The 22,294-nt window shown below is 42.5% G+C and overlaps 1 protein-coding gene across 1 annotated transcript in view; it reads left to right on the top strand.

Annotated features, from left to right (window-relative positions):
• The window catches only part of Vwc2 (von Willebrand factor C domain containing 2), a 134,508-nt gene that overhangs the window by 6,976 nt on the left and 105,238 nt on the right, over nucleotides 1–22,294 (top strand). Inside the window, exon 3 of the mRNA XM_021211047.1 lies at nucleotides 19,491–19,620. Coding sequence (XP_021066706.1) covers nucleotides 19,491–19,620 — 130 coding nt within the window. The remainder of the gene's footprint in view (nucleotides 1–19,490; nucleotides 19,621–22,294) is intronic.

Here is a 22,294-nt window from a genome sequence, read left to right as displayed (position 1 = left end):
GCTTCTGATTAGAGAGTAACAGCTCAAGGTATTCAGCACAGTTAGCAGAGCAATAAGAAACCCAACTGGCAATCACTATGTCTTTGAAGAAGGGAATATGAATTATTAGTAGGCATTGCTTGATGGATTGTATGTTAGATTTCAGAACTGTTGAGAAGTAAACTTGGGATTTCTACAGGAAAACTGGATAGGGGCTACTGAGTTTAAAGCAAGCTTGCTCTCGTTCTCGTTCTCTCTCTCTCTCTCTCTCTCTCTCTCTCTCTCTCTCTCTCTCTCTCTCTCTCTCTCTCTCTGACTCAGTATCTGGCTTACCATTAACTTTATCATAAAAATTTCTAGACTTTCATCAACGAGAATAGTATTTTTTTTACATGAAACATAGAACCAAACCTTCTGTCTAAATAGATGTCTGTTGCAATTTTGGATAAATGCCAGTAAAACAGACTCAATCACATTTTTAGTCTAATGGTGTTTATATTCTTTTGACTGGTGTTTGTTGCTTAGCCAAAAACAATGCTATTACTATCTACCCTCACTGAGCAAGTATCATTCTGTGCGTGGCGGTGAGAATGACGATTAGATCCAGCTACTTGTACAAAAAGAACATTTACACATACTCCACCACCTGAATGACATTTATGCCTAAAAAAAAACTGAATCCATTTAGCTAAACATTTATTTATACACATTTATGATGTTTTGGACTCAAAATGCAATAAATGTCTGTGTCTTTTAAATTATGAACTATTGAATTGTAATGAAATAAAGACATTTAGTCCTAGGCAACCCATAAGAGCAAAGGGCAATGATTCAATTAGTCACAGAAGATTAGGTCTCCAGAGATAGGCAGGACCTTAGTGAAGACCATACCCACCTGGGACCCAACAGTCAAATCCATCGGGAGTTTTCCCAGTAGTTAGCTCATCTCTATGTCATGTGTTTGTCTAGTGACAATATCAAACAAGTGAAAGGTTCATGTCAATATGCAGCTGTCTAGTTCCTGTGGCAATGGGATGACTTTTAGCAGCTGTGGAGGGACAGCCTTAGGAAGTCATTTGCTCCCACACATGGCTCTCTCTCAACTTAGTAGTTGTTGTTTCTATAGACATTAGTACTAACATTTCCCCTTAGAAAATGTGTACCTTATTCAATGCCATACAACTGCTTATACTCTGAAGGAGTTCTAGGATTCTCACACTGTTTACTGTCATGTGCCACTTTTCTTCAACGGTAGGTATGGAGTTCTTGGCATGTAGACATGCTAGTGTGAATCTTGGTCTGCCACATACGACAACTGGGAACACTTTCAGGCCTGCCTTGTTTGCTGGCAGAGTGTAATAGGCAGTACCCTGAACATCTCTTACCATCAGAAAAAAATGAGAACAGTTTGTATTTATGACACTCTGAACAGATGTAAGAAAAATCCCACCCTCAACCCTTGTGCAGATGCTCAGATGCGTTCTCCTGGAAAGATTGGCTGTGCTGTGATGTGGTTTAGATCTCCCTGAGCCTCCATTTGAAGATACCCTAATCGTCAATTACTGATTAGTAGAGCTGTGTTTTAAGAAATTTTATTCAGATTAAAATCTCCATATTTATACATGCTGACATAAAACCCATCCTGGCAGTTCCTTCCTAAAAATATTTTAATTTACATGTGCCATGTAATGGGCTAGATCTTGGGAGACTGTGTGAGAAGCAAATAAGACCCTCTAGTTGACAAGCAAGGCCACTGTGGTATAACATATCTAGAGGGTCTTGGTGGGAAGATCTAAGTAGACAGGAGAAAGCCATTCTTCCTTGCTATGGCTCAGTATTAGTAGTAATGAATTCAATCCTTGGTGATGGCCTATTTTTAAATGATAGGAGCCTCTAGGACAGATGTCCCAAGGGAAAGAAAAAGCTGTTCAAACAAAACCATTATTGGCTAATGAAAGGTAGACTTTCTACCCAGGCTGGTCTGCTCTGAACATCCTTCACAGTACTTTTCTGACCATGTAGTTGGAAGTCCTTCTTGCCTCTCATGTGTTCCTGGGCTGATATCCTGCCAGCTGGATATCTTGTCTCATTCTATTACTGTCAGGCATTGGGGTGCAGCCAGGACATAGCCTGGCTTTCGAATCTGCAAAAAAAAGATGATGTCAGGCATCTGCCTGTGGCCTTGTGAGTTCTCTCAGAGGCCCTAGGACAGTAGAAAAGCTCTAAGACCAATAATTAAGCTGCTCTGTAGTTACATTCATTTCCAATTATTACAGAACTTATGCTTTAAACAAGAGACCATTAATTCCATGGCAATATGGAAGATGGGTAAAATTCTGCCTTTTACAAAATACACAAAATCCTGGATATGATATAAAACATAACCACGTTTTTCAGTATTCAATTAAAGTAAGAAAATCTATTAATAAAATCAGGGGGGTTTGATTCACAATTTTGGAAATTATAATCCATGATTGGTTGGACTTATTGTTTTTGGCCAGTTATGAGGGGCTATGCATATTGTGTTAGGGGCACATGGTAGGGAAAAATCAGTCACATCAGGATCCAGGATCAAAAAGAAAGGGAGGACCAAGCCAAGGTACCTCAATAACCTTCAAGCACATCCTCTCAAAGGCTATGGATCTGTCTGTAAATCTATTGATCTGAGGACCCACTACCTCCCAATAGTAACATTTCAGAATCGAGCCTTTAATGTGTAGATTAAGAGGGAACATAAAATGTCCAACCCTAGGAACATCTTTTGAAAAGCAAAACTGAAATAGTAAGAAAGTAAAAGACATTGATCTCTAGAGGTAGAAATTATAATACACACAACAAAGTCTGCCTTGGAATAGAGGTTCACTGGAAGCCTCCTAGCTCTGATGGGGCCAGTCTTGTGGGTCTAGGAATCTATGAAGGGAATTAGATCAGTATTTGCTTTATAAAGCCAAGATCTGTCCTTAAGGGCCTTAGCACAGTTGTTGAGGAGAAAGAGACTCAGGGTTTCTTTGAGTTTCTGCACTCACATCTTCTTACAGGTGCGAAATCAGTTTGGTCTTCCCATGAAGTGTGAAAAACACAAGATTTTCTGCTTTCCTCAAGTTAACTCCTTGAGAAGAGAGCCAAAATACCTAATCTAAATAAGCACACACAAAGGAGATGCACCTTCCACCTAGACTTCTAGAACCACCACAAAGAACATTCTAAGCAATGTGAGTCATCGCCAGATAAATTTGGATTAATTGGAAGAATCGGACTCATTAGCAAGAGTTGGGCAAGAACAAAGCTGTTGAAATTCTTTGAGATCCTAAAATGAAAGTGCATTGAATATGAATCAAGAGATGGATGCTAAAATAAAGCATCTAGATAAGAGATACAAATGGAATCCAGCTACTTGCCATGCTTAAAAACAAAAAGAATCCAATGCAGCCTACATTAATGAGGGGATGCCAAAAGAGAAGTCTGTGTCCAATAGTAAGTGAGTTTAGCAAAAGTAGGTTTGTGATGGTTGGTCGTCCTTGTCAAATTGACTAGATTTAGAGTGCTCCAGGAGGGACACTTCCCTGGCATGTCAGTTAGAGGATTCCAGTAGGAGGAAAAAAAACCTGACTATGAGCTACACCATTCAGTGGAATGGATGACCAGTTGAAAGAAAATTGGTGGGTCAAATTTAATAGCAGAGTCATCTCTTCCCAACTCCTGACTGAGAATGCAATGTGGTGACCCTCCATCTCACATACCAACACCTTGACTTCCCCACCATGATATACTCTGTATTCTGTACCTTGAAGCAAACCCTTCTTTAAGTTGCTTTTGTTCATTGCTTTGTATCAGTAACAAGAAAAGTAGCTAATACAAGATTGAACACTGGTGAAGGGTTAATTTAGTGAGTTGGCAAATAAATATGAAGGAGCAGACATGTGAATGGAATATAGGAAGGAGATATTCCACAGCAGAGAAGAGAGACGCTAAGGTCTAGTGGTTTTTAACTAGACTGAGAGAGAAATCAGGAAACAGTTCCATGACTTTGTGGTTACAACACACACTAATTTTCTGATTCAGAAAACCTAGAAACTATAAGCAAGGATAAAGAAAAGGTATCTACTTTTGTCATTCTGAGACTAGTGAGACCAAGGACATAAGAAAGATGTTCATCAGCACCATGAGCAGTCAGAGAACATATTGTATGCAGAGTTGCTGAGGGCAGGCTGACCTAGTGATCAATGACTGTGTAACAAAGACAGAAAAAATGGGAAAAACAAGTGCTAATCTGGTCAATGTAGCCAGTATTATCATTCAGGAAAGAGCCTTATAATCTAGTTTTGAGCAATAATAAACTGGACAAAATAGCATATGCCTGCAGTTCTCAATTAATGAGTTGTCAGAATCAGAGTGCAAAGGGAGTTTCAGGCATCATATAGTAGAACCTAGGTCTATGGTTGGAAACCTACTATGTGCAAAACAGCTTGACAACTCATACCCATGGTGCACACTGATAGGTAAATGGATCCTGCACAGTGCCTGCCTTCTTGGGTGGAGGAAGAAAAGCCAGATGGAACAAATTCACCTATACTGGGTTTATTTTCTTTCCCTGCAGCTTGAATGAGGAAATTTAAGTGGGGAAACCCTTTAAGTCCATCATTTGAGTGATCTCAGGAAGGTGGACCAATCTCAGCTTTAGGCCAGATCAAGAAATAAGTGGATATATTCAAAAGCCCCTCTGCTGCCAAAGCTTCCCATCACAGGCACCATCAGGCTCCCCTTGACCATGGGCAGTTTTTATTGTGCTTTCTGTAATGAAGATCAAAGCACTTTAGAATGATATTCCTTCTTAGTGGGTTCTCTATACCCATCATGCACTGGACAAGTTCTGAAATAAATAGCGCCTCCAACCATACAAATGCTCCATATGCCCAGCCTTCACAATGTTCTCTTTGTCTTTCAAATTTTGGGTGCTTTTTTCAAAGACCTCTCAGTCTTATTAGAGGGCTTCAAGTCAAACACAGTCAAATTAGTTTCAAGCAAGTGACTGTTTTCATTAATTGCTTTTGGTATGTGAAGAATTATGACAGTCACTTTTGAGACAGAAAGTCCCTCCAACAGTAGAAGATCTATCCTTATTCCCCTTGGGTGTGGTCATCAGATGGTCAGTGAGACACATACTGAATGGATCAGGATAGCCTTGAGCACTTGGTACCTAGCTATGTCAGACATATAGAAATGTCCGTGTAGGGTGAGTTAAAAATCAAAAATGATTCTGACAAGGCTGGAAGAAGAGAGATGGGTGGCCTGAAGGATAAAGTCTGCTCTCAAGTCTCAACTCGGATAGCATCTTGCTGTTGGCAGAGCTTCTGGGCTCCAGGTCTCTCCAGGAAGCCAAGAAAATAAGATCATCTTGCCCCAGGTAGTAGGGAAGGGAGAGGAACACACTTGAATTGTTAGGTCGTAGGAATGTTGGCTCCTGTATGTCTGCTTGCAAAAGTGGGCTCTCTAAGTGAGCCCTGTAGGATCCTCTCCATAAAGGATAAGGCCTCAGACAAAAGGGCTGGGTAACCTGGAGACACTGCTGGCACTTTATTCACATGTGTGTGAATGGCACAGAAGGTGGTTTGCTTGGTAGAGGACAGCTGAAGGGAGCCAGCAGTGCTCACTCTCTAGTGAGCTGGCTCTGAGCTCTAAAACACTAGTTGACAGTTGATGCACTCAGATGGACTGTAACATGACAGCTGGACTGATGGAGTCCACACTGGTTTTTAGAAATGCCACCTTTAAGCTGTCATGGCACTGTTCAAAGGCAAAGGGATGTATACTTAGATATTTTCATGATTATCTGCTTAAGATGAGCATTGTTTGCCATCTTACATTAAGAATGCCAAAAGAAGAAGAAGAAGAAGAAGAAGAAGAAGAAGAAGAAGAAGAAGAAGAAGAAGAAGAAGAAGAAGAAGAAGAAGAAGAAGAAGAAGAAGAAGANTCTCTCTCTCTCTCTCTGTCTCTGTCACTCTCTGTCTCTCTCTGTCTCTCTCTCTGTCTCTCTGTCTCTCTCTCTGTCTCTCTCTGTCTCTCTCTCTCTCTGTCTCTCTCTCTAAGACCTATGTACACCAGTTTCAGTGCATTCAACACGTCTTCACTTGGCTACAGATCCCAACTCGGTTCACCTTGTTCACTGTGTCTTTTTCCTACCTGAATGATCCCTAAACTGAGTTTATGTTCCCTGCAATGGCATCAACTCACAGGTCTTTTCAAAGCTTATTCTTTGGAACATGTTTGATCTTAGTCCCTATGTACCAGTGAATACTACACCTCTGCTTTATTCTCCCAAGGATTACTTAAGAAGAGTTTGGATCTTCCAGGTTATTATTTGTTTTGTTGATTTTGTTGTTGTTGTTTGGTTGGTTGGTTTTGTTTGTTTTTTGTTTTGATTTGTTTTTTAGAAAAAGGTGGTTTACCTTTTAGTGAGCTTTGCAGGAGGGGCTTCTTTTCTACAAGTGGGATCTAAGTAGTTGATCATATACACATAAGGGCTTAATTTAGGAATCTGTAAGTGAGTAAACTAATTACTAGTATAATATAAGAGTCTTAGTTTCACCTAGGATCCCCAAAGCAGGTCATTGGGGCCTCTGAGTCTGACTGCCTATATGCAGCCCTATGGCTTTTGGCATGCTAGAGAGCAAAACCTTCTTCCTATGTTGGTCCTGATAGATAGCAAAATCACTTGATCTTAGAGTCTTTGAGGCCCAAGAGCTTCTCTGGGTTTTGCAGAACCCAACTGCTGGCCGTGTTTGAAGGAGAGTTGTGGTGATACTGTGATGTTCTTTGAAAAAACTCACGTGTTCTTTGCAGTGGCCAGAGAGGAGATAAGGCCACCAAAGAGGCCTGCTCTTGCTAGTGGTGTGTGGAGTGTATGTCAGAAGTGGTATGGTTGCTTTTGATGCATCCATTCTGATCATATATCCATCCGTCTGCAGGTATCATGTCTGAACGATCAGCAGAAGACGTTGCCTTGCTTCCTTCTATTCCTTTAAGTTACTCAGCTCTTTGCTACCAAATCCACGTGCTATATGAGTACCATTTTCTATTCTTTCCTGCCCTTGCAGATTTCTGTAGGATCTGCACTAATCAGAGAGAACTGTTCAGACAAGGATTGGGAAGTCTTTGGCAGAGGAAGATCTTAAAATATTATTGGCTGGTGCTGAAGAAGAAAGCTGGGCCACCCCACCACCTCCCCCAGGCTCTGTGAATTTGCACTATGGTTCCCAGAGGGGGTTTGTTTCTTCCAGACTCTCAGAAACTGACAGCTTCTGGGGACAGTTCTTAATTAAGTCCCTTTGTGTGCAAATCCATTCCCTGACAGAGAATGGAGGACAAGGAATGACAAAAATGTCTTCTCTGAAGAGCACAGGCAGCCAGGCTGAATGCCCTGTGGCTGCTTGCTTCTGCTTGGATTTGAGAGGAAGGAAGGATGAAGGTCTATTTCAGCCCAATAAGGAAACAGCCCTCTACCTATGGAAAGGAGACAGAAGTACCAAGAGAGAGCAGAGCTTGTCTGTGGTAGCCCTATTGGATGATTCTCCATCAGAAAACAAGGGGTGCCTGCCAGCTTTCCAGTGACTCACATGGACTCACATTGCTCCTGGGCAGACTGGAGGGAAAGTGGGTGAATAGTTTAGTAAGTCAACAGGGCAGAATGTGGAAGTAGAGTAAAAATGATGAAAATGAGACTGTAGTCAATGGTTTTGTGTGTGTGTGTGTGTGTGTGTGTGTGTGTGTGCATTTGACCAGTCCCACCCTGCCAAAGCAAACTTAGAAGATAGCACTTCTACCTTTTGCTCCATCTCAAAATAATACAGCCACCGTTTACCAGAAGTTAGTGAGACATTCGCACATGAATACTTAGCTACTTTTCACATCACGTGCTCAGAGTGTGAACTGGACAGTTCTGGTATATTGAGTTGCTAGAAAGGACACTTCCGCCACCTGGCGACAAAACTGTGGCAGTGGTTTTTGAGCGGCTGTTAGTCCACCAAAGCCAGTGGGAAAGACCTCTTGTTTTCAGTTCTTGCCTTTAGCAACTAGCTTGGAGTCTGAGCTCCTCCTCGGGATAACTGAACAGAACTGAACAGCAGGGTCAGGAAGAACAGATCAAATTCCCCCATGGGAGCTGAAAGATCACTAGCTGTAATTTGGGAACATTTTCCGTTAGCTTTTGGCCTCTTAAAATCTGAAATTGCCTGAAAATTGTTATATGTATCAGTTTTTGGCTTGGACGTTTGTTGGCCTGTCCTGGTCTTTGAGTTTCTCAGAAATCCAATTACTGTGGGAAATTACTCAGTGATTTGGTGGTTATCCCCATAAAGACCGGGCCAGGCTTCAGTTACCAGACAGGAAGGAGTGCCATAACATCAAGCTATGAAGAAGGGCACCTTATCCTTGCCAGCTCTCTGGTTTCTTGCCATGCTTCTTGTTACAGAATCCAGCCAACTGTCTGAGGTGCTACAGGTCCTATGTTTTCTTGGGAGCAGCATCTTAGCTTCCATAGCTGTGAGTAATTGTCTGCCTCTTTGCAGCCCCCAGAGATGTTGGAGGCTTTATTCTTAACAGCTATCTTGTTCCAGCTCCTTCAGGATCTCTGGTCACCAGAGGTCCCGTCTCTGTTCTGTAATCGTAAGTGCCTCTTCCCTGTCAGAACACTTGAAGGACTCCTGTACTTGTGAGCTTCAGTATTATAGCAGAGGTCAGCTTTTTCCACAATAACATCTGGAGTCTTCAGAACCTATCCAGGCTAGCGAATGCTAGCTCTCAGTTCTCAGATGCTTCTCTCCCCAATTCTGGGATACTTCTGATAGACTCAAGCTAGAATCTCAGCTTTTCACTCTTTGCCATTTTCTGTCTTCCTCCCTCCCACAATTCCTTGTTTCCAACACTAAAGATGATTAGGCTTCCCTATGATGTGTTCTGAAAGTCACACTTTCATTCCCTCTGAACTGTAGCTTGCCCTGACAACTTTTGAGTTCTGATATCTGAAAGTTCAGCTCCAGATGCACTGGAAATAATGAGCTCCTTACTGGAAAGTCCCTGGTAATAGGTACACAGTGAGCATAAGCAATTAGTGGGTATTAGTGGTTATGGATGGTTTTATGCTTTGGAAAACTAAATTTGGGGGCCTGCATGAAAATACAGTGCTGGGAGGACTTAGAGGAGATGGCGAGAAGAAAACCTAGCTGGACAGCATTTTAAAGTTTACCCAGAACTCCTATGTATGGACTTAACACTGTGAGTTCAATATAGTGTAGACTAAAAATACTTAGATAATTTGCATCTGAATTTGTCACCCCCTAAATGATAGAGTTAGACAATTATTGATCGAGCACTTGGTACAAGTAGGTAGTATAAGTCACCTGGGGACAGCTTAATTATGCAGGTGGATGTGCATGGGTTCCATGCAAATATGACTCTGTTTTACTTGAGTCTTTGTAGATTTGGGATTCTATGGTTAAAGGAAAACTTTATATGTATGGTGAGAGAAGACAATACTAGCCTTCTCTAACTGTGGTCTGTACCCCATAGCAATCGATGTTTATTGTGCCTAAACACATTGTGAGTGATGGTTTAAGTCCATCTTTCAGATGTGGCACTGATACACAAGTCACATGCTCTAGTTTCCACACTCAGTTGTGCAGAATTGGGCTTGGACACAATATTTGCTTGTTTTCTGTCTATGTGTGCCAGGCACTGTGGAGCTCTGATTGTACCTTGATCGTTTGCTGGATACCTTCCTCTTCCTGGCTTTTCCATACGAAAGCACAGAACTTCAACAAGAAATGTGACCAGCCTCAGACAGTTTCCATTCTCAAATCCCTGTGTAGTCACCATGTGAATGCAACCACTGTCCCACCAATACCACCTGGTACCCTTCACTTTCTGTCCTGAACCTTACTTGTCTTGCTTGGGAAAATTTGTAAACCATTTGTCTTGGTGGCCAGAGACCTCCCCACCACCACATTCGGTTTTGAATTTCTTGTTGGGAGTCTGTAAGAGACTGATGTGTGGATAATTGCATAGTTTTCCTCTAGTTTCAGGAGCATGGCTACATGGAATTCTTCTGCCTGTGGCATTCATCCTGGGATGGTAACATCAAGGCCAGGAAGAGGCTGGGAAAACAGACCTATGTGTCAATGTCCCCCTGACCCCTAAAGATCTGAATGCATCAATTAACTTATTTTCATGTTTGTTTTTTGATTGGGTCTTGCCACATAGCCCAGGCTAGCTTTGAAACCTCCAGTTATCCTGCTTCAGTCTTTCAAGTACTAACATGACAGACGTGCTCCTGGTCAATTTGTGGAGCATCCTGAAGCTAGTCCCCTGCTGTAAAGGCCAGTCAGACCCTCTGATGGGGCCCAACAGAGCAGTGTGAGATGCCCATATTACTCTCCTCACTGTATGTTCACCCAGTGCAAGTGATGCAGCCCAGATTAATGCTTTGCCCTCCCTTCACTGCCATAAGAAGATATTTCAGTTAGTCTCCTGTGTTGACTTTCTCATTTTTTCCATGAGCACACCCCTGTGAACCGTGCCTTTCTTTGCATGGCCCTGCAAGGATTGTGCTTATATGCACAGGCTACGAGATGCCATATCTGTTCTTTTGTAATGTGCTCTGTTCCTCATGATTTGGGGATTCACATATTTGTTTCATGTATGATTATTCCTGTATTTTTGCTGCTGTCTCAGATTCCTTGTGATCACTGTGACACAGGGCTTATCAGGTCTCTTACCATCAGTCAACTGTACTCAGTTTTATTTTCTCAACTTCTAAGATCCTAGCTTTCAATGTAACTGGTGCCACAGGGTCAGTGTCTCGGCCTTAGATGTGTACTCAGATGAAATGCGTTTTCCTGATGGACCCAGGGCATGGCTATTCATTGCCAATCTGAACAACTACAGACACTACCTATGGGGAAGACCCTGCATGCTTATAAAAGGAGGCCCCAAATGCCCTCATCCGGTAGGCAAGCTACAGCCAGTGAGAACATGTTTAGAGGGCCTTTGGAGTCATCTGCAGAGGGTCTGTGATCTCCCTCCTAAAGAGATAGCATGGAGGCAGAAGCAAAAACTTGGAGAATTTCTCTCAGCTCCAACTCTCCCTGGGTACCTCCTGTATAGCATGACTCAAAGCCCTAGTTGCCATTTTCAAACCAGAAAGGTAAGAATCCTCATTTCTCCAAACTTGGTGCCCTCCAGATTATCACCATGTGAGTATATGACCATGAATGTGTTTTCATTTGGTTAGAGCTCCCCAGATTTTTGATCAGATGGCATACTCATTTCTACATCAATTAGCTATTCAGGCTGTCTGATGCTTTTTGCCATGTCATTGGTTTTGATTGCTTTTTTTTTTTTTCAATTTGTAAAAATAGTTCACCATTGATTTATAGAATTTCTTGCACATTCTCAATGCTGGTACTTATAGTTCCATCCCTATCGTGTCTGCTTCGACAACTAATTAAGCCATGTGTGTCTTCATTCATATCATTTCCATAACAATCAAATAAACCAAATACTGCTGTTCCATCATCTGACACTTGCCACTGTAACAAATTACCCAAGGCAATCCATTTGTAAAGAGGAAAGGGGTTGTCTATGGCCATACCACCCTGAAAGCATGCTGATCTCAGAAGCTAAACAGGGTCAGGCCTGGTTAGCACTTATAATGGAACAGAAGAGGGGTTATTTCAGCTTACACTTTTGGAGATTCCAGCCTATGATACTTTTGAGCCTATGATGAGGCATCACATAATCCTATGAGCAGGGAACATGACAATGCTGCTCACTTCAGGGCCAGAAAGTAGATGAGAGTGAAGAAGAGACTGAGGTTGCTTATGTCTCAAATGATTCTATGGCCATCCACTAGTCCCACCTCCTTAAGTGCATCACTGCCTAATAGTGCCACCCTGTAGTTCATCTTTTAATACTGTGGCAATTGTGTGGGGCTTTTGGTTGGTTGGTTGGTTGGTTGGTTGGTTGGTTGGTTGGTTGGTTGATAGTTTAGTCCACAGTGGTGGGCAATGGGATACAGCAAGAATAAAACAAACAGGATGCTGACTGCATTGTCTTTGGCCCTACTAATGGAGGATGGGAACTCAGTAGGGCAGGTATGTGAAACTGAATGCGTTGTTGGTTAGTGCAGAGCCAGGTTCATCTTGTCGTACTGGATAAGGACCATGAGAGGAGGATGTCCATCATCACAGATGATGATGTGTCTGTATCCCCACCCTTTCTCCCTCCTGACTCTGGCCTGATATTGTGTCTTTCTGATGTTATGTTCATCTAGCCTAGTCCAGGCATCATTACTTATATATGGGTCTGGGCCTCAGATTTTTTTCTTCTTGTCCATATTGCCGCCTCTGTTCCACTGACAGCAGTCTTCTCTATAGTGCTTAGCTGATTCCTAGTTTATTTGTACCTGATCATTCCATCAGAAAAGAAACTCTGTCTTTGAAACTCTCAAATATATATAATATATACAAGTAAAATATATACAATATACACAAATACTATATGACTCTCTATATAAAATTATCACTTGGAATTTTCTGACCCCTACTCTATCTCATTAATATTTCTTCTCCCACCCAGGCAGATACTTTTACTTCTGTGTTACTTTACATGGTTCTCAAAGGTACTCGATGTAGTGACTAGATGAGCTTTTCCAGGGTTGGTGAGCCAATGCCGTTTCCGATGCAGGTTTCTTTGCTATGCAGGATGCCACAGAGGTCCAGCCTAGCCTTTTGTGAAGAATGCAACTCCCACCTTAGGCCTTCTATTTTATAGGTGCGAACAATATATTATTAATTATGTCAGCAACAAAGCATGAGGCTTTTGCTTCCTTAGTATGCAGTGTTATCTGTTTAAGGAAGTCATCTACAGAAAGAGCAGAGGGTTAGACTGAAAAGGCTGGGTAATGGGAGCTGTTGGCTCCTGGACAATGTTCAGAATTAGAAGCAATCTTGACCACAACACTTTATATTTATCTGTTTAAAGCTCCTTTCCCTTTACACAGTTCCAGATTAAGTTACCACTTTAGAAACCAGTGCGATAAATTGGTTAAAGATGCTTTCTTCTTGACCTGAGTTCAAGTCTCCAAACCCACTTGGTGGAAAGAAAGAACCGAACCCTCTGAGTTATCCCCTGGCCTCCATGTGAGCACGTGCATCGACACACATGCTAATAATAAAAAATATTTTTTAGATTAACACATTAATGAATATCATACTGTTAGCCATAACTCCTTGTGGGTTAAGCGTGTAAATGTCCTCAGGTGTATTACCTAATCCTGGAGCACTTTGTGAAAAGTTGGGCAAGCCTACGAAACACTGCTATAGATTTTACAGGTAATGTTTCTCACCATGCCCTGTGCAATTTAATCGCATTTGGTGGTGGTGGTGAGGTGGGTCCTTCCCATCCATTTCTTGCTTGATTCAGTCAATACACATGTTTTCTAGTGCTTTCATGAAATACTCACAGCTAGGGAATCCATGAGGAAAAATGGGTTTATTTGGTTTATAGCTTACAGTGCTGAAATTCCAAGGCTAATATTCCCATTTCCTGGCCTCTGCTGAGGGTCTTGTGGCAAATGTCATCACGGGGTGGGGGAGGGGAGGTTACAGGGAACATTAAAATAAACGGCAAGTTCCCATGCTTCACCCAGCCACTCTGCCCCAGTGGTCTTGTCGATCAGTTCTTTTTTTTTTTTTTTTTTTCTTTTTTTTTTAAATAGATATTTTCTTTATTATATTTCAAATGTTGTCGTCGCCTTTCCTAGTTTCCCCTCTGAAAATCCCCTATCCCATCCCCTCTCCCCCTGCTCTCCAACCCACCCACTCCTGCTTCCTGGCCCAGGTATTCCCCTCTACTGGGGCATAGAACCTTCACAGAACCAAGGGCCTCTCCTCCCATTGATGACAAACTAGGCCATTCTCTACTACATATGCAGCTAGTCGCGAGTCCCACCATGTGTTTTCTTTCCAGTTCTTATCTCGTGGAGACTCTCTGACTCAGAGCTCCAAAATCTCTCCACCTAGCTGGCTAAGTTCCCACTGGTGGGTTGCTACAAACCCTGTGCTTCAAACCCCCCATGGCCTTTGTGGTGAACCCAGAGGAGCGAAGGAAAACACAACACAAATTTAATTCAGAAATAATAGTAACTCAATCACTGGGTGCAACAACTAAAATCCTAGTCTTGTAAGCCTTATTAAATCTAAATCCTCTGGTGGCTAATCCTGGCGGATCTGCCATTGAAACTGGGAGACACTAGCAGTTACATCTTGTCCTCACATTATCCCTGTACAACCTCTCTCTCTCCTCTTCCTCTCTTTGCCTATCCAACCAGGAAGTCCCACCTACTAGCCAAGCGATTGGCTCCTTTATTCATTAGGGAATGGTTTACCTGAGTATGTGACTTACTCCTTGTCCCTCCCAGGAGAGTGGAATTAACATCAAATTACAAACAGTGCCAGGCTCATCCACAACATGGGGGAGATTGACTCTGTTCTCTGTGCCTGGCTAAATTCAGGGGATCCCAGAACTAAAATAATGTACGAGAAAGGGAGGGAAGGGGGAATGAGTTTCAGTGTGTATCTTTGTTTTCATGATAAACGTGTTTTGTGTAATTGCAGAACACAGACTTTGGAGTTTAGGAAGACAAATGGACAAACTGATCCAATAAACGGTGAAATGGGGGCTTTCTTTTATGATGAGTCATGTTGGTGGAGAAAGATCGAAGCTGATGCCTAGTAGCTCATATTACTCTGAACTTAAATTAATCCCATCAACCAAAGCATTGCAATCATTTGGGAAATTGTTCTGGGATTTTCATTTCTCCGATTTGTCTGTTGTTGAGTTAGCATCTGCATTTAGCATCGAATTGGTCCCTAGGCACCAAGAAGTGCTGCCTTTTGCCACCGTGGGATTTCATGGTACCCACTCCAGCAGTTCTTATGACAACCCCTGGATAGGAAGTATAATAGAGGAAATTAATTATAACAGGAAGGTTGACACACACAACTCCTCCTCCTCCTCCTCCTCCTCCTCCTCTTCTTTCTCTTCTTCCTCCTCCATCCCTACAGCCCTTTCCTACAGCATGGAGCAAGAAAATGGCTTGGAATTGATCTGAGAAGGGAGTATTGGATTCCTAATCAGGGGCAATTCTGGTGTGGTGAGAAAAGGCTGCATGCAGTGCAGACAGGAAGGAGAGAGAGGAAGGTATCTGAAAAGGTTTGTTTTCTAGCTGGATGCTATATGCCTCTACCACTTGGGAGGCAAAGGCAAGTAGGTCTCTGTGAGTGTGAGGCCACCCTGGATTTCATAGTGAGTTCTATGACAACCGGAGCTTCATAATGAGACCCTGACTCAAAAAAAAAAAAAAAAAAAAAAAGTCGTGTTTTCCACAGGAAAGCAGTTAGAGACATAGGCAAGAACAGAGTTTAAGTTTAAGGAACTTTCTGTAGGTCCCTCTGTGTGATATTAATGATTAATGATTAGAATTGCAGTTACAAAACTGACCAAGGCAGAGCGTGATACAGAAAGATGCCCAATTCCACCCAAGTTTGCTAATATAAAATGTATATAACTTACCATCATCTTGTGGGAGGTTCACATGTTTGAGGCTTGATCCTCTGGTGATGGATAAACTCTTTGAGAGGTAGAGTCTTGCAGGAAGTCTTTAGGTCACATGGGAATACCTAGTTCATATGTAAGACACAGTGTTCATTTTTATGGTCTTCATTTTATATTTGAGGTTAATTTCTTGTATTAATTACATTCCCCACTTATACTGACTCAAAAGGTGCAGACTCAGTACTTACAACATAGCCCCTGCTGCTTCTGTTTATGTGGTATAGGCAAACACAGTACTACTGAGTGGTGTGAGGCATCCCCAATTATGACTTATCTACTTTTATTACCATGGAATTACTGTATTTATTTACACTTTATTATCCAAATCTTGTAGTCAGAGTTGTTTCACTGAAAAATAAATAAATCTAAGTATGTGTTTTCTTTAGTGTTTTGCTCTGGGTTTAGGAGACATTTCTTAGATTTCCTGTAAAGAGCTGCTGCTTGCAAGCGTAGCCCCATGTGGTAACTAAGAGAGCCCTGTGCTCAAGTGACAAAGCCCAGCCGTGTGAGGTTTGCTTCTGGCAGAGGAGGCCAGATCTTATTGTGGTAAATATTTAAGCAAGGGTTTCTACCCCACCTTTGATCGTTGAGTTCCCAGATAAAACCTCTGAAACCTTTATGCTTATAATAAGTCTAAAAAGCACTAGAGTGGGCAAATATTGATCCTCTAATGTATTTTGTCTACTTCTTTGTCAATAACCCTAAGTTATAACTTTGCCATGTTCCACCTGGGTCTTTCTTACTCTAATTGGCTGACCAGTCCTCGTGGCTAGTCCTCAAGACCCCTTTCACCATGGCGTCTTCTTCTCTCTTCTCCCTTCACCTCTCTCCTCTTGGTCTCTGCCTCAGACTCCAAGCCCAGGAAGCAAAACTCTGCCTACCGCTCCTCTGCCCAGCCATAGGCATATTTATTCAACTAATAGTTTTAAATTGAAAACAAGGTTACATAGCATCACTTGGTGCACATGAGGATCAACCAGACCTTGGCGGGGGGTGGGGGGTGGGGGAAGCAGTATTTAGCATTTCAATGCATAGCAACAGACCAAACCTCACAAGGTTCAGATGCACTACTTTGTTCATCACTGCTGACCCCAAATACCACCGTACCTGCCCCCTCCCAAAATGTGGCAGAGGAAGGTCACACTTCTGAAATTGCAACTGGAATCATGGAATGAACAGAGAATGTCTTTACTCTCACTCCCAGTTCGGAAAATCAAACTATTCTTATTGCCATGTTTGTATCACTCCTGGTATGTTGCTGGTGCTTGGTGCTGCTGAACACAGTCTGTTTTAGAAAGGTAGATGGCCATTCTGGGTCAGAGCCAGAAGTATGAGAAGATCTAGCCTTTGGGTCCCCATCAGCTTAACAGGTGGTCATTCTTCAATGTACTCTGCCGATGCTGACCCTGGTTACGACTTCCTTGCTTGGCTCCTAAAGTCCCACGGACACTGGGGTTTTGCATCTTCTTTGTTTTATTTATTTTTAAACCTAGTAACCTTTCTTATGCTGTAAGAGGGTTGTCTGGCAGGTCAGAAGATGGAGTTGAATGATGGCTTAGGGGAGGAAAGACCTCAGCTCTGTTCTTGCTTTGAAGAATACATCTCAGCTGCATCTGTAGTCAGCAGAAGTAGATTCAGCAGGAGAGTCACAGGTCTGCCCAAGTCAAGAGTAGAAAAGTAAAAGTCAAGACAACTCAGATGATAAGCACCACTGAGCATCACGATCAGGAGGTAGTATTATTCTGAGGCATGCATGGTTAACCGGACGTAGCCTACTTGATGGCAACACAGGAAGGGAAGGATTTGTTCATTTCTCAAACAGCAGGATAAGTGATCCATCAGGGTTGCTCTGAGCATGTCTCTAGCCAGTCTCCCTCGGACCCTCCTCCTGACACACATATCTACTCTCATCAGCTCCCACACTGGGGCCGACTTTACTCCAATCCCAGGCTCAGGTCATCCCAGCTCCTACAAAGAGAGGCTGATATGAGGAAGTTTCCTAGCTCTGTTGGTCCCCTCAAGTGCCCTGTGCCTTGCTGCTACCACCTAAGTGCAAATTCACCAGCAGGTTACAGATACCTAATTCCTACATGTCAGTCTTTCATGAATGGTAATGGGGTTCCCACATTGCCCAGGACCCAGATCCACTTCAGAACTGCCCATGTACCACTTCAGTACCCATGTTTCTGTCTCCTGCATGGCAATGCAGTCTCACACTTTCGCCACAAGCACACACACTTCTGACCACCCAATTTCCATAGTCTTCTGCCTAAATATAGGGAACAGTCTAATTTTCAAGTGCATATTTTGCCTAAGAACATGACATACACCCCATTTTGTCTGCCTTAAGTCCAGCCCGTGTAGAGCTTCACACTCTCTCTGGAGTATGACCTAGTTGAAGAGTGGGTGTCTAGTTACTGAGCAACTTCCTAAGGACATATGCAGATGTGACCTTCCTGCCCCTGGCTAACTCAACCTCTGCTCCCCTGGGGCAACATGGCTCTGCATCTCTAATCCACACCATCTGGGCTTCTTGGCTTCTGCCTCAAGTCCTTCCAGCTAACGGATCTGACATGCACTTGACAGTTTCTCTTGCAACTCAAGGTTTTTGCTTTAACAACTCACATTAGTTTCCCAATGCTATTTGCTGTCTATGTCTGCTCTTGAGACAGAGATGCAATGCTGTAACCACAGAAAACTGAGAAAAGCAGCAATGACAAAATCCCCCAAACTATACTGTGCCAAAAATACTTTTTGAAACTGTTCCTTTATATTGTGGACTTGGTTTCAACTTGCAAAGTAAGCCAACATTTTATTCTGGGATATTGTGAAATTTTTAAGCCTCTCTTCATTCTCTCTCTCTCTCTCTCTCTCTCTCTCTCTCTCTCTCTCTCTCTCTCCTTCTCTCTCCCTCCCCCAACTCTCTCTCTTTATCTCTCACCCTCTCTCTATATAGCATCTCTCTGTCTCTTTGTGTATCTACACACACACACACACACACACACACACACANAGAGAGAGAGAGAGAGAGAGAGAGAGAGAGAGAGACAAGCACAGAGACAAAGAGAGACAAACAAATAGACAGAGACAGAGACAAAGAGAGACAGATAGAGACCCTGATATCTCTTAAAGCCTTGGTACCAATAAGAACATGGTTCCACAGATGTCATGAAGGATGACCCTCTAGGACCTTGGAGAAGGGAGAGCCATCATAGACCTGCAGTCAAAAGCCCTCTGGGGCATCTTGGCTTGATCCCTTAGGAGATCTGGCAAAGGCAAGTTGTTTAATCCCTCTACATCTTGGGCTGTTTACCAGTAAACAGGGCCAACCATTTCAGGAGGGCACTTAGTGTCACTCTAAGAGCTCTGGTACATCAGAGTTTCACAGCTCCTGACAAGGGGCTCCAAGTCTTAGAAGACCATGTGAGTGTCTTGTGCTTTCCCTTCCCCCCTGAGCACCTGTTCTGATAAATACTGGGAATGATCCATGTGAGGTTAGGTGAATACAGAGTTAACAGGGCTACGGAAAAGTAAGGCTTTGTTGAGCAGGAAATCAGTAATAATTTGGTTTTAGAAGCAACAGAAATATTTTTTCAAAGAGATGCTTATAAAGAAGTCACTTTAGCTGAGAGCTGCCCCAACTGGGGCTGAGAGGCTGAATACAGTCATTAGCCCGAGCCTAAGGTAACCTGCAAACACCATATTATGTCCACATTCGGAAAAATACTGGTTCCAAGCACTTAAATACTGGGCTGTCTTCATCCCTAAAAATAAAGATATGAATTTATAGGGTAAGGACTGTGTAAGGGAGGTGTGACCCTGAATATGGGCTTGTGTCTCAGGTGTCTCCATGTGAACGGTGTCGCTGTGAAGCCAATGGTGAAGTGCTGTGCACAGTGTCGGCGTGTCCCCAGACGGAATGTGTGGACCCCGTGTATGAGCCTGATCAGTGCTGCCCGATCTGCAAAAACGGTAGGTGGAGCACTCACCTTTGGGGTGGGGTAAGCCCCCAGCCCCAGCCCTTTTTGCTCATGCCAGTACGATATGTAGGCAGGTGTGGGTTTCCATGGACGTGTCCTCGCCCTGTCAATTGGACCATCAGTCAGGGGTAGGTACAGGTGGGACTTGCTATGTACCAAGGCGTTCTGTCTTTCTGGTATCTGCCTTATGCTTTATAGATGTTAAGAAGTTTGGGGGCAGGGAGGAATTCAATCCTACCATGGAAGAGAACTGCTTATTTTAATTTAACTTTGTTCTTGCAAAGCCTTCTCTCTTTCCAAAACAAATCAAACATGTTTGTTGGGTTCATTTACCTTTCATGATTAAGTGAATTAAACTAGAAACATAATTGAATATTTTTCAAAAGAAAATTAGACTGGAAGACAGGTCCCTTTTTTCCCTTGGCACATCAAAAGCCAGACCTGCTTTAAGAAAAGAAGCAACAGGAAGTCTTGGTCAAGGAAGGGTGCTTGCCTATCTTGAATGAAGGAACTAGGTCTATATGGGCATGACTCTCCGAGAGGGTGTTTGATGAAGGTGCATTCTGCACCAGAGGGGCCCAAGAGATTATAACTCAGTTGTGTCATTGTTTAAGACATAGAAGGCAGCTTTGAAGAGAGCAGAAATAGAACTGCCCAGTGGTCTGGTATCTCAGTATCTTCGCTAATGGTATGAGCAGACTTTTTGGATTTTGTTGATTTATTGCTTATTATGTGCATCTAGGGATTGGGGCGTATGGGAGTATTGCAGGGCTAATTTGTGATGTCTGTAAACATGGGTGCTTATGGACCAAGGCTTCATAAGCTGCAAGTGAGATCTACATTCATGATTAACCAGAGTATAAGTTATATTCCAATTTTGAGTCTTGAGGCACACCATTAAAGCCAGGTATATGCACATACTTAAATTTCCATACAACACATTGTGTAAATCTTAAACTATATAAATTGAAGAGGAAAGGGAGTTCCTGTTGAAGATGGGCATCCTTGAAAGAGCAAGGTCAATGTGTTAGATATTTGTAGCTGTAGAGGCTTCCATGTTCAGTCCCATGACCATGAGTGGACAGTGTTCAGAGAAAGGAGTTACAGAGTGTTTCCTGTGAACTGGAGGTACATTTATGATGAGACTATGAGGTATATTCTATTTGGTGAGAATGGAGAAGCCTTGGAAGTCAAGTGTATTTTTTCAGTGTTGTATGTGTATGGGCATTGTGTCTGCATGTATGTATGTATGTTTGTGTGCCACTTGCGTGTCTGGTGCCCTCCAAGGCTAGAGTACAGTGTCCCCTGGAACTGGAATCACAGATGGATGTGAGCTACTACATGGGTTCTGGGAATTGAATCTAGGTCCACTGGAAGAGCAGCCAGTCCTCTTCACTCGTGAACCATTTCTAAAACCCCTCAAGTATATTCTTTTAAGAAAGAATGGAAAATAGAAAGACCGGAAACTAATCACTGCTCGGAAAAGAAGAATTAGCATAGCAAAGGGATGCCTTTACAATTAATTATTGTCTAATGCAAAGTGGTCTGACCTGGAACTGTGTATACACAAACAACAAAATGGACTCAGTGGTATATATATATATATATATATATATATATATATATATATATATATATCTTATGTGTCTACAGACAGATATCATACATTTTACATTTATGTATGTCACAGTAATAACCAAATTAAAAAAAAAAAAGACTAGTTGAAGAGATGATTATGTTGGAGGAACTGGAGGGAAAAAAAAGAGAAGGAAGTGATATATTTTTATATTTTTATTTCAAATGTAAAAAAATAAATGTGAGAACAGAGAATGTTAAACACTAAGGCACTGTGCTGGGGAATTGAAATAACTTACTTTACTAGTGTAAATAAACAGTAAGAGAATAAAAGTGAGGAGGGAGAAACAGAGGTCAGGCCAGGCTAGCAGAGTGTCCTTGGAGTTGATATGCGGAAGTACACCAGCCAGGCAAAGAACTAGTCAAGACTTCCGGGTTGGTCAGGAGATGGCCAAGGCTGGCATGGCTTCGCCTCCCTGCTGGGAGAGGAGAGGCTGAAGAGAGTCCTCCAGCCAGAAGGTAGTCAGGCAGATCTTAAACCCTCTTGCCCTCTCACCAATGATACCTTGTAAACAAAGTATCTGACATATTCAGAGTTTCTCTTGTTAGTTACAATTTTTAACAATGTGTTGAAATTAGGGAGCCTTGGAACCCTAGTTGGCATGGCTTCAACTGATAGAAAGTCAGATTTTCAATTCCTGTGTGTCCCAAACCAATGGAGAGTTAAAGCAAGTGTCCAGTGAGCAGTTACCCACTCTCTCTACATTTGCATGCTGTTTATGTTTGACGTGTATTTTTCATCCTTTATCTCCCCGCCACACCCAAACACCCACACATCTCACTATACACCTCTGTAAATGCATGGCCCAGTAGCTTTGGTACTGTGGTCATTTGCACAAGGGTAGTTTCCCTTCCTCCCACTACAAGTAGGAAATTTTCTGAGTAGAGACAGGTTTCTTTATGGTTTGTTTTGCCCATAGGACTTATCCCAGCTAAGGGACAGAGTCTTCCAGAGATGTTTAAAAGATATTTGAAGAGATTCATTGCCATTTGTCGACAAGTTAAAATTTGCAATTATTTGGGCTTATGAG

The sequence above is a fragment of the Mus pahari genome, chromosome 13 (genome assembly GCF_900095145.1).
Source record: "Mus pahari chromosome 13, PAHARI_EIJ_v1.1, whole genome shotgun sequence".
NCBI lineage: Eukaryota > Metazoa > Chordata > Mammalia > Rodentia > Muridae > Mus > Mus pahari.
This window is presented reverse-complemented; position numbering and strand designations above follow the sequence as displayed.